This window comes from Ursus americanus, chromosome 14 (assembly GCF_024610735.1).
Source record: "Ursus americanus isolate L20-20 chromosome 14, mUrsAme1.1.p, whole genome shotgun sequence".
NCBI lineage: Eukaryota > Metazoa > Chordata > Mammalia > Carnivora > Ursidae > Ursus > Ursus americanus.
In genome coordinates, this window is record NC_142140.1 from 42,954,893 (window position 1) to 42,967,327 (window position 12,435).

General features: G+C 52.7%; 2 protein-coding genes across 8 annotated transcripts in view; one reads left to right on the forward strand and one right to left on the reverse strand.

The window, feature by feature from the left end:
• The first annotated feature begins 696 nt into the window (after nt 1–696).
• TSSK6 (testis specific serine kinase 6) lies at nt 697–1,518 on the forward strand. The gene has a single exon (XM_045778365.1). The coding sequence runs from the start codon at nt 697–699 to the stop codon at nt 1,516–1,518; it is 822 nt and encodes a 273-aa protein (XP_045634321.1).
• Nucleotides 1,519–4,946: 3,428 nt separating this feature from the next.
• Nucleotides 4,947–12,435, reverse strand: part of GATAD2A (GATA zinc finger domain containing 2A) — a 100,049-nt gene continuing 92,560 nt past the window's right edge. For 4 of the 7 annotated variants that reach the window (XM_045778862.2, XM_045778865.2, XM_045778864.2 and 1 more), the window contains 4 exons: nt 11,937–12,235; nt 11,187–11,261; nt 10,696–10,891; nt 4,947–8,514 (listed from right to left, as the gene is read on the reverse strand). In XM_045778862.2, the coding sequence (XP_045634818.2) occupies nt 8,384–8,514; nt 10,696–10,891; nt 11,187–11,261; nt 11,937–12,235 (701 nt within the window). In that variant the 3' untranslated portion in view covers nt 4,947–8,383. The remainder of the gene's footprint in view (nt 8,515–10,695; nt 10,892–11,186; nt 11,262–11,936; nt 12,236–12,435) is intronic. The other 3 variants (XM_087867129.1, XM_087867132.1, XM_087867131.1) reach the window with 3 other exon arrangements.

Consider the following 12,435-nt stretch of genomic DNA (forward strand, 5'->3'; position numbering starts at 1 on the left):
AGAGCTTGGGCAAAAGGTCGAGGGATTGACTGGCCGGCCAGGCTGCAGCCGAGGACTCCCTATTTCTTCTCTTAGGCGGCGCTTGGCTCAGTCGGTGTAGACGCCTGTAGCCCGTCCGGTTGCCCAGGCCCTTGCCTTAAATGACCTCCCGTACAAATTCCTTCTGGTGCGGTGCTGAGGCCATTCAGAGATCCCAAGCTCCTGAGGGAGCCGCGTCACCCAGTTACCGAGTTAAGACTCCTCTCTCGTTTTCTCCCCTTGGCAGGACTGTATCGGCGTCCCAAGGTTCCACATGGCCAGGGCTGGGTACACGAAGCTGGGGGGCGACTGCTGCTCTGATTCCACTCACGAGGAGCCGCCCCAATGCCGGGCGCGGATTCTGCTCCCGAGTGGTGGTCGGGACCCCTTGCTAGGAGCCTCTCATGGGAACTGGGCCATTCAGAGCGATTATGAGTCACAAAGCCTGATGGCCTTGGGAGGCCCCCACCCCGAGGCGGGGTGACGCCCGTGGTCACTTCACAAGGCAGAAATTGTTACCTGGGCAATAAAAGGCACCGCTGCGGCGGGGACCCGGGAGTGGGCACATGGGGGTGCGGGTGTGCAGGTGCCAAGCGCCATGGGTTAGGCCCGAGATTGGAGTCCGGCCGCCCCCCGACAGCAGCCGCCTCCTGCTCCCCGTGCGCCCCAGGCGCCACCATGTCGGGCGACAAACTTCTGAGCGAACTCGGCTATAAGCTGGGACGCACGATAGGTGAGGGCAGTTACTCCAAGGTGAAGGTGGCCACGTCCAAGAAGTACAAGGGCACAGTGGCCATCAAGGTGGTGGACCGGCGGCGCGCGCCGCCAGACTTCGTCAACAAGTTTCTGCCGCGCGAGCTGTCCATCCTTCGGGGCGTGCGACACCCGCACATCGTGCACGTCTTCGAGTTCATCGAGGTGTGCAATGGGAAGCTCTATATCGTGATGGAGGCGGCTGCCACCGACCTGTTGCAGGCAGTGCAGCGCAATGGGCGCATCCCCGGGGGTCAGGCGCGCGATCTCTTCGCGCAGATCGCTGGGGCTGTGCGTTACCTGCATGACCACCACTTGGTGCACCGTGACCTCAAGTGTGAAAACGTGTTGCTGAGCCCCGACGAGCGCCGAGTAAAGCTCACTGACTTTGGCTTTGGTCGCCAGGCACACGGCTATCCTGACCTGAGCACCACCTACTGCGGCTCGGCCGCCTACGCGTCGCCTGAGGTACTCTTGGGTATCCCATACGACCCCAAGAAGTACGATGTGTGGAGCCTGGGCGTCGTGCTCTACGTCATGGTCACCGGGTGCATGCCCTTCGACGATTCGGACATCGCTGGTCTGCCCAGGCGCCAGAAGCGTGGCGTCCTCTACCCCGATGGCCTCGAGCTGTCTGAGCGCTGCAAGGCCCTGATCGCAGAACTGCTGCAGTTCAGCCCGTCCGCCAGGCCCTCAGCGGGCCAGGTAGCGCGCAACGGCTGGTTGCGTGCTGGGGACTCCAGCTAGAAGCCGGGGTTCCCGCCATTCCCGCCGCCCCAAGCACTGCGCAAGCGCAGTGCACGCGCGCAAGGCGTGCTTCTGTACTCCCGCGAAGCCGACACGCGCCATTGCGCACGCGCATTCCCCCCTTTTCCTGTCTATGGACGGCTCGGGCCGTAGTCGCCCCTGTTTAGAATCTAGCTCCTCTCCCCACGATCCCGAGAGCGGGAGGGCGCAAGCGATTCCTCTGTTCCCCAATAGAAGGCCTCGGGAGGGGAAGGGACGAGGAAATGGAAGCATTGCGCCAGCGCGGAATGAGCGATGGCTGCTGGCAGGCGGTGGCTACCTGGAGGAGCTGCAAGCGAGTGCACGCGTGTGGAGGGCGGCCTTCTCTAGACAGCCGCGCATGCTGGTGGGGAAGGCACGCTCTGGGCGCTGCCTCCTTGGAAATTGCAATAAACTCGCTCTTCCTCGCACCTGCCTCTAGCAATGGCCCCCTTTTACCAAATAGGGGTGGGAGGTCGTCCCCTGGGGGAAGGCAGGCATGGCGCCCCATTGTAGAGAAAGTCTTGTTGAGGTTCTAGCTCTAGGTCTCGAAAGGGAATTGGGAGGATTCAAACTGGACTTTTGGGCTCTCCATCCTCAACAGAACTCGAAGGGTCGTGCTGGGGTCGTGATGGCCCTGGCAATAGAAATGCGGGGCTAGGGAGCAAGGATCCCAGCACCCTCTCCGTGTTTAAGGATGGAGCAGCGTGGAGGCCGCGGGAGGGGGCGTCTGTCTCAACAGAAACTGAGTGTTTATAGATGAGGAGATTGAGGCCCACAAATGACACTTGCCCAAGAACACATCTGGAATTTGAAACTGGATATGGCTGGAATGGGGTGGGGTGGTGGTGGAAGCTCTCCTTAGTAAGGGCTCTTTCTTGGTAAAGAAGTTGTCTGGGGGGTGGGGGGAGTCAAGAATGGGGCATCAGTCTGCTGGGCAAGCTGGTTACTTCAGTCCTCTCTTCACTCATGCATTTATTGAATGCCTACTGTGTGCCAAGCTCTGAGACTGTGCAAAGAGGCTTGGATCCATCCCTGTCCTCAACGAGGAGGCAAGTGAAAAGCCAAGTAAAAATGAATAGCGTGGAAAGAAAAGAATTGTAACTATGCTAAATTCTGGGTGAGGGGAGGGGCGGGTGACCAAGGAAGGACTGAAGCAGACATTTGAGTTTAACCCTGAAGGAATCAGCCACTGGAAACAGTAGAAGGAACGTGTTCTGAGTGTTCCCAAGATACATTGGAGCTGGTGTGTTTGGGGAATGACACGGAAGTCCTATGGCTAGAATGGAGGGAGAGGGAGGGAAAAGAGGTGGAGAGGTAGAAGTGTATGTCTGGAGAGGAGACCCCACAGGGTCTGCGTGAGGTTGGGGATTATTTTGTTGCCATGAGGTTAGTGGGTTTGGTGACAGTGCTGTCTCTCATTTGGGTTGCATGAAAGATGTCTCCCTAAGCCCTAATCCTACCTGCTTCCGAGCCCCACACAGTCCCCAAGGAGGCTGGTCATCTTGTGGGTCTGACCATTCCCTGCTCCTGCTCACTCACCCTTTGTGTTCTCAGGTGCCCTGGGGATTAAGTGCCAGCTCTTCCCTAACTCCCTTCAAATAGGCAGATGAGGAAACCAAGGCTAAGAGAGGGGAAGTGCCTTGCTTCCAGTCCTCGCTGGTACACATCTGAGCTGAAAAAGAAAACCCAACCCCTCTGGTTTACACAAGGAGGGCGCCTCCTCTGGTCTGGACCATCCCTTGGGATCCGTACCTGGAAAATGGAGGTAGGAACCTATCCTCCAGGTTGTAGGGAAGGGCTGTGCGGCTCATTGAAAGACCACACCCTGAGCCTTCTTGAGGCTCCCACTACACTCAGAATGAAACCCACATCCTTACCCCTTTTTCCTGTGGCCCAGCCGCACTGCCTGCCTTGTCCTTGACCTGCCAGGTTTTGTCTCACCTCTGAGCCTTTGCACTGGCTGTTGCTATTCCTTGTACCATTTTCCCCCTTTCTTCACCCCAGACTTGGTTTCAGTCACCTCTTCCCTGACACTCTGTTCTTTCCCTCCTTGCCCTTGTCACAAGGAATCCCAGCGCCTTGGGTATGGTGTGTGCCTTTTTTTTATCCATAATCTGTGTGAGCAGTGAGGCCTGGGTCTCTTCATACCCCATGGCCACCTTTGGCTCAGTTCGGAGGGGACGAGGCCTCAGGGATTGGGGCAATTGTCCCATTTGTTGGCTGGAGAAACTACTTGAGACTAAACCCTGTTGAGTCAGTGGGTCAGTTGAGGAGCCTGTGCCTAACCCAGTGAAAACTCACTTGAAGGCTGAATTTGGAGCCCCTGAGAAAATGCCAAGTGTGCTTCTCACAGCCAGTGTTGGGGCATGGGGCATCAGTCAGGATGTCTCACAGGTAGACTGGGACAGGTTTGGGTTTAATTTCTGTAATGTCTTCTATCAGTTCTGTGTCTTGCCCATGTGAAACCTAGCTAGGTGTGGTGGCCGGAGAGGACCATCAACCCCCAGGCTGGAGGTAGGAATGTCTTATGAGAAACGGGGGGAGAAAAAAAAGCACCTAGGGAAACAGGGTCCTACTTTAGGCACATTAGAATTCACCAATGGGACGCCGGGGTAGCTCAGTTGGTTGAGCATATATTTTTCTTTTTTTAAGATTTTATTTATTTGACACAGAGAGAGACAGTGAGAGAGGGAACACAAGCAGGGGGACTGGGAGGAGAAGCAGGCTTCCTGCCAAGCAGGGAGCCTGGTGCAGGACTTGATCCCAGGACCCTGGCAACATGACCCAAGCCAAAGGCAGATGTTTAATGACTGAGCCACCCAGGTGCCCCTAAAATAAATCTTTAAAAAAATATTAATTCACCAGTGAGCACAAGTCTCACTTTATGAATAACTTTTGAAACAGTGTATCAACATCTGAAAACAAATTTTCACCAGAGATTGTTCATTTCAGAGCTGGCAGGGCAGCTCCATCTGTGCTAGAACCCGCATCTGTAAGACGTCCTGCAGCAAAGACACCCAATGCAGATGCCAAGCCTGAAAATTGGCCCGGAAAAACCTACCACTCTGGGGTGGAGGCTGGAAGGGGCTAAGAGCTAGTGGATGGCAACACCCACTGGATTCTCACCTCGCTCTCTCAGCTGTGGATAAGCAGGCCACAAAGCCACAGGTTCTGGTGAAGATGGAGGCTCAGAAGCAAAGCCACAGCGCCCAGTTTGGGGAGGTACTCCACCCACTTTTGGAAGTAAAGTCCAAAAGAAGCCCAAGAAACAGGTGTCTCATTGTTTCCCCATTAACAAGGGGTTACGCTGCTACACCTTCCTTGAGTCTCCAAGCTGTCCCAAAGCTGGGACAAAAATAATGCAGGGAAACCAGGGCCGAGGGGATGAAAGAAAAATACAGCCAACACATTGTCCATTTCTTTATTTTCCGTCAGATTCTAAAACTTCCTCATGACACAAATATAGCCATTGATTCCAGCCTCTGTTTATTGGAACTTCTATTCCGGTTTGGTGGTCAACCTTTTACATTTATTATCAAAGGTTTAGAGTCACAATAAATACAAGTGACAACCTCCCCACCCACCCATCCTCCAACCCCCACCTTCCAAATACCCTGCACTAGTGTAACTGTCTATTACACTTTCATTGTTAAGGATTATAAAACTTTAGCTGTCCTTTTAAAAAAAAAAAGCTCAGTCCAAGTTCTTTAGGCAACCATCATGTGCAGCATAACTCCGCATCAAATAAAAACCCTATGGTGCAGCAGCAACGACTGTCTTTCCCATGATTTACACCTGTGATGAGAATGTTTATATAGAAAACTCCTCCCTATGTCTTTCTGTCCACAGGAAGATGATGCGTGGGAGACAGGAACCCCAACACACAGCAGGGCTGTACTCAGTTGTTTCATTCCCTCTGCGCTGGGGCCAAGTTTTGATTCATGAATGTCTTAGGGTACAGAGAGGAGCAGAGGCTACCCCTGGGAGGAGGGCAACTGTTGGCCTTATCAAAGGTGTGGGTCCCAACATCACAGTTGGGACACTGGAGACCCAGTGACATGGGCAGGATGGCCAGAGCAATGGGAGGCTCCAAGTGGACACACATGTATCTACATGCACACACATGTATCTACTACGCATGGGCATTTCAAACATGCAACCCTTCACCCTTGAGTGGCTAGCATCTTGAACAGTTTCCAGTTGCCATTCAGAGTTCATGTCACAGATAACTTGGGACCATCATCATCATTTGGGACTGGGGGCTCCCACATTCTCACTGCTCCTAGGAACCAGGTCCTTTCAGTCCAGAGGCTCCTGGGGTGGAGGTGGGGGAGACCAGGACCCCAGCACTGTGACCAATTTTGACAGGCTTTGCTGCTGGGAGAACACGCTTAACGTTACTATCCCTTTCCTAGTTAATGTCCAAACCCCACATGCAGAGAGGTATTTAATATGTCTTTCCTGCAACATCATAAACCTCATCAAAGAACTACTCATTTGGGGCTTATCAGAGAAGTTATACTGCAAAGGGGGAGACAAAAGAAAAAAAAGGGGTAAGAGTTTTGATACAGTAGAAATGAACAAAAGATTAAGGCATCTCACGTTCTTGTCTCCTTTAAAAAGTTACATGTCACAGTAAGTGGCCCCTGATGGGATTATCCCCAGGGACCCTGGGCTGGAGGAGGCAGAGCCAGGGCCGGTAGCCCATCCTCCACCCGTGGCGGTCGGGTTTGTACTGAATTCATGAGGCCCACTTAACAGCTCAGAGGCCGGTAGAAGTCCAGCCAGGCAAGGTGAGTAGAGGTGGTTCCTGAGCACAGTGATGAGCGAGGTTCTAATGGGCTGGGGTTGAGGGCCAACCTGTGCAGCACAGTTTAGCTTGGGCCCATGAGTCACAGACCCATTCAACCCCAGCTGGGGTGCGACAATCCTGGCACACCCCTCCAGTGCAGAAGTGACTCTCACCTGAACACCTGATCCCGAGTTACTGCATAGAACTGAGGTCTGTTTGCCCGTGGAAGTGGCCAGCCCAGGTGTTCCTTCTTGAAGGATTTGGAAAATCTGGCCCATGTCATTGAACAGAGAGGGCTAACAGCTCAGGGTAGTATAAGACAAGTATTTATTTGCCAGGCACACAGAAAAATGTGAGAAATAGAAATGCTTGCATACTCTTGATTTTTTTGGTGTAAAAACACCCCCCCCAATGTCAATTTCCCTCCTTTCCCCCAAATCCCTGGATCTTGGAATGAAAGCCACCCTTCCTTGCCCTCCCCTCCTTCAGCCCGTCTAAGTTATGCACTCAAAACAAAAATCAATGAGAAATATAGGGTTTTACATAACAAAACATTAGAATGTTGCAAACCTAGGTCTTCTACCGCGGGTCAAAATGTTGCTAAACATGGATATTCACACATGAGAGAGGGGGTTAAATGAGCCTTTATTAGAATGTTGTAGCAGTGTGTTTTGAAGAAGGCGGCCCTACAAAATAAGGATTTTAAATTAAGTCCCTAACTGCATGGATAGGAAAACTAGGTCTGGGGCTGAAGTGGGGAGCAGCGTACCCCATCTCCACGACGACAAACATGTGTGCGTGCACACAGGACGCCCTCGCACCTGCACGGAGACGGCCCCATGCACAGCACACTCACAACAGCTTCTGCCTATCCTCATGGAACCGATTTTTAAGGAGTGGGAGAAACCAAAATGAAACACAACTAAGAGCAGACCTGATCCTTTGTATAAGACATATTTCTGTAGACTCGAAAGAGGGTTAAAAACAAAACAAAACAGACAAAACAAAAAAAAAACCAAACAAAACAGTCTGAAGGCGAACCCTGGCAACATGGCCCTGTTTTAAGGGAAGGTTCTAAACTAGACCCAAACGGAAACCCTGAAGTCTTGGAGGGGCAGGGGCACCTCCCCACCAGACACACCTGACAGGAGCATAGGCCAGGGCAGCTTAGGATGGTGTCCATCAAAATAAGTAGGAAAAGAAAAGGAAAAATTTAATAAAATAAAACCACAACAACAAAAAAACACAGTAGCCCGCCCCTCCAACTTCCCACTCAGGCTCTGGATGTTGCTGCCAATTCTCTCCTCCCTCCTCTACTGGCGGTGTGCGGCTTCTGGGATCCCAGGCTCTCTGGCTGGGGTCTGGGTTGCAGTTTGTTCTTCTGCTACGTGTGGGAGGTCCGGGGTCTCCGGGATGAGCAGCAGCAGAGGCCTTCCGCTAGAGTGAGGGCTGGGCAGTCAGTGGCCCACACTCTGGGGTATGGGGGCCGTGCTCGGCAGGGACCCCTGGGTCTGCACGGTTTACTTTAAACTCCATCATCATGAGGTGATTAAAAAAAATCTGTCAACCTAAAGATTGCCATGAAGGAAGGCAGTCAAAGATTGGGAGGCTAAGATTGGGAAAAGCAAAAACAAAACAGAACGCTCCGCTCGACTTCAGAAGCCCCGGGCGCCGGTCTCGTCGAGCGTGTCACAGTGTCCAGGGTGAGCCGTCCATGCACCCTGCCGGGGGGAGGGGGTGGCGCTGAAAGGAAGGGCCAGAAGCAGAACCAGCCCCCGAGGTCCACTTTTCTGCTGGTGTTGGGCAAACTAAAGGCAAAGAAAGGAAAAAAGCCCAAGGGAAAGGTCCCTCAGTGATATTCCTCATCCACCTGTGAAGCAGCCCCTCAGCTGCGACGAGACTTTGCAGCCAAGAATGGAGCCCTTGCTTCTGTAGCGCGGCCGGCGCTCGCTCACTCGTTTTCTCAGGGAGTATGAGGTCTTCCCGAGTGGAAGGTGGCAGGACCAGGTGGGAGGGAGGAGGGAGCCTGTTCTCCACTGGGCCCGGCTCGCACTATTTCCACGTGGCTGACTGGGGGATGGAGCGTGGCGGGATCATGTCCAGGAGGTACTCCCGCTGGCGGTCCACAGCTGAGGAGGTCTTGTGCACTGCCAAGCTCGGGCTGACAAACGCAAGGGCCCCACCTGCAAAAGAACAGAATGGCAGAGTTTTTAATGTATGGTAATATTCTCTCATGAAAACATTAAGAGGGACACGGGATGGTGAACAGAGCATGATGCCTCTGTAGCGCACTCAGTTACACACAAGGGACACACCAGTGTCCACACCAGAGGCAGAACGGGGGAAAAGCCCCAAAGTATAGCATTTGTTCTCCTGGGGTAGAAACACCATTCTCTTCTTTTTGTATTCTCCGAATTTCCCCAATGAGCAAACATCTCTTTTACAAGTGGAAAATGAACAAATGACCCCCCAATCTCCAACACACATAGGTTTTTGGCTGGCCTGGGGGTAAAGACTGCCCTGTCCCTTGCCCCCATCACTGTGTTACCCCAAGAGTATTTTTGGTGGAGGTTACTACATTTTGTGGAACAAGTGTTCTGAGGTCAAATGCAATAGGGAAACCTCTCTACATACTAAAGAGAAACCTGACTGGGTCCTGCCCAGAAACCAAGGGGAACTAGGAGTGCTGGTAGAACTCTTTTGGGAAATGCTGCTTTTAAGTTACTATACATTTAGCTCTAGTCCTACTACTAAACATAGCAACTACTTATTCCTTCATATTCCCCCTTTCTTTAAAAAAAGATTTAATTTATTTGACAGAGAGAGACAGCCAGCGAGAGAGGGAACACAGGCAGGGGGAGTGGGAGAGGAAGAAGCAGGCTCCCAGCAGAGGAGCCTGATGTGGGGCTCAATCCCAGGACCCTGGGATCAGGCCCTGAGCTGAAGGCAGACACTTAACAACTATGCCACCCAGGCGCCCCCATATTCCCTTTCAAACATTACCTTAAATACACGGTTTTCACATGGCTGCTACCACTGTGTACATGTGCACACACCTGTATCTGATTTTGTATACTTTTAAAGTTTCCCATAAAAGGAATTTTCAAACAGCTGTGAGTTCTCAGCTGCATCTTATACATGCTGCACAGAAGTCTCTCTGCCTGCTTATGTTTACAAATGCTCTTTAGGCTGCTCAGATTCTTCTGCAACCAGACAAATGTACTCTCTCTCCTGAGCCTCACCCCGTGGAAGGCTCTGAATCTTGGCCACATTTCTAACTCTACGGTCAGCTGCACAGAGCTAACTCCCCTGTTTTGTTTGCACAGCCAGCCTGGCTTTCCTAGTTCTGCCTAGGAAGAGGATTCTCATGATGTTGCCTCCTTTCTTCCTAAGGGGATACAGCAAACTTGGGCGGGGCAGGGAGGGGCACTGGCTCCCACAGTGAAAGCACTCACCTGTCTCCTTCCCTCAGCCCTTTGTGCCTACCTTTCACTTTCCTGTTTTTGATGGAAACAAATATTTAACTGTCACCTTAATGCCAGCACATAAATAAAAAACAGGGAAAGTGCTATGGGGGATGACCCAGGGATGATGGGACCGTGGCAAACTAGGGAATGCTCATCTAAGGGTATCCCATCCCCCTCCCGAGTTGTTCCTCAAATGTGGTTTTCTCAGAATCCTCTGCCACCCACCTTAGTTAAAATCCTAGCCCCTGCCCCAGGGATCTTCCCCCTACCCTCACCCCCCAACGTTCGTGTTCTAGTTTACACTTCGCACAGCCTGACCTAAGTCAGAGGGTGGGAAGAGTGTCCCACAGAGCAGGGAATGAAGAACACTATCTGGTTGAACAAGAAATTAAGTTAGTGCACCAGAAAAGGTACATAACAGCAAAAACAGGTGTTCCCTATGGCAGTAAGGGGTGTGTGTGTGTGGGGGGGGGCAGAATTGGTAAGATTAAGTGTCTGTGCTGACAGGTGTCCACTGGATGGTGTGTACGGGTGTACGTGTGTGTGTGTGTGTGTGTGTGTGTGTGTATGAGAGTGAGAGAGAGTGAGAGCGAGAGAGAGACACTACCTAAACTGGCTTTGCCCAACATTTTGGGTCAAGAGCTAAGAGTCTGGGTATAGAGAGTACAAAGGAGGGAAATTAGTATTTACCCAGGGATACCACTTGTTTGGGGCATCCTATTTGGTGAACAGAGATTAAGCTGAGAGGTCAAAAGCAGCTGCTCTCAGGGAACAGGTCTGGGGTTTCAGGGCTCTCTGCACCATTTCTGTTCACCCTGTATGTGTGCAAGTCTTTAGATAAAAGCAAGGAAGGGATGGACCTCACCATCCTGTGTGAGGTCCTGTACTTGTACTCACCTGTACTCAGGGGTGCCTTCTTCCAGTTGGTGGTGGCGTTGCCCTTGCCTGCGCTCACAGCTCTCTCGGAATGTCTGCCGGTCCTGCTGACAAGGGCTGTGGCCGAGGCTGCGTTCTGCAGTTTGGGTGACTGGCTGAACGTGTGCAGGACACCACGGGGCGTTGTGGCCGAGCCCCGGGACAGCTGGCTGGAGGCCTACAGTGAAGAGAGGGTGTGATGGCTCACGCGGGGAAGGGGGTGACAGAGGGCGAGACGCTCAGCGCAGCCTCTCCGTGCTCTGGCCGACCTCTTCCCACCCACACAGGGTCCCTAAAGTCCAAAATCAGGAGACCAGGTAAGTTACACTGAGGGGAGAGGGGAAGGTGGGAGGGAGAGAGAGAGACAGACAGACAGAGGCAGCGTGACAGTCGGCGACTGACGTGGTCACGGTCTGGGGCGTGAGGGCTGGTTGGTGGCGCGGTGCAGGGGCTCCCAGCACCGCAGTTCTGACCTGTAGCACAGCCCCGTTACTCCAATCGCGGGCCTCTCCTGAGCGGAACGCCAACTTACGCCGGGGTTTTATGACCTATACAAACGGGGGGGGGGGGTTGAAATCGAGGTCAGCACCATCCACAGACGGCCTAGGGTGACCTAGAGTGACCAAAGGGCAGCAGCTGTGGCCACACGAAGCCCAGTCCCCACGGGACGGGCCGTTTTCCGAGGGTAGCACAGCCACCCACTATATAAGGATCTTGAGAAGATGTATATATTAGTGAATTACAAATGACTTCCAAGGACACAAAAAATTGCCAGCGGGGTACTTTGGGTCTACAGAGGGTGGGAAAGCAAAGCATTAAAAAAAAAAAGCAGCCAAAAAACTTGATTTCAAACTTGCTTCTCTCCTTAATTTAGCTAGAACATTTCCTCCAAATGCCCCTTTTGCATCTCAATGTGGCTTTCAGAAAAGTCCTTTTAGACAAGAAGTACTTGTCAGCCGGAACACTGCACGTGAAAGCTACAAAATCTAAAGAAACTGCAAATTAGTATTTTCACCACCAAAGGCCACCATTAAATGCAATTTAGACACACAGTTACCAACCAGGCAGATGACTGCCCAGTGTGGGACAGAACATCAGAACATCTTGCTTGCTAGCAACAATTCCCTGCCAAGGGAACAAGGCCCCTCTCCTAGAAGGTGAGGCCGCCCAGCCCACGTTCCCAGGCCACAGGGCTGCATCTTTGGCTCCTCGAGGACTCTCACCTGCTTTAGTGCGGGGTGTGGGGCGGCGGCAGGCTCAGCCTTGGCCTGTGAGGGGGCGGCACCCTGTTGCAGGAGGCGCTGCTCAATCTCCTGCTCCTGCTGCAGAGCCTTCACAAAAGCAGCCTTCAGCCGGCTTGTGTGCTCCACCTTGAGTGCCTTCTTCTGATTGGATGCCATGCAGTTCTCACACATGATGGCACCACCCTTCTCCTCCCGCCAACGGCACGTGAAGTCCGTCTTGCACTGTGCACACATGTAGGGCTCCCGGGACAGAACAGCAGCGGCCGACATCCTGCCTGCTGCAGGGAGAGAGAGGTGGGCTCATGTCATAGGAACAGGATGCCAGAGTGAGAGCACCTACCATCCCAGGACAGGATGAGGACATGTGACAGATCTGGAGCAGTGCCCTGGACTATGTGGCCCAGCTGGCATCAGCAAGCCAAATCCCAAGACACTGTTTGGCACGCATGTACTGGCACAAACTGTGTGTGGACACTAG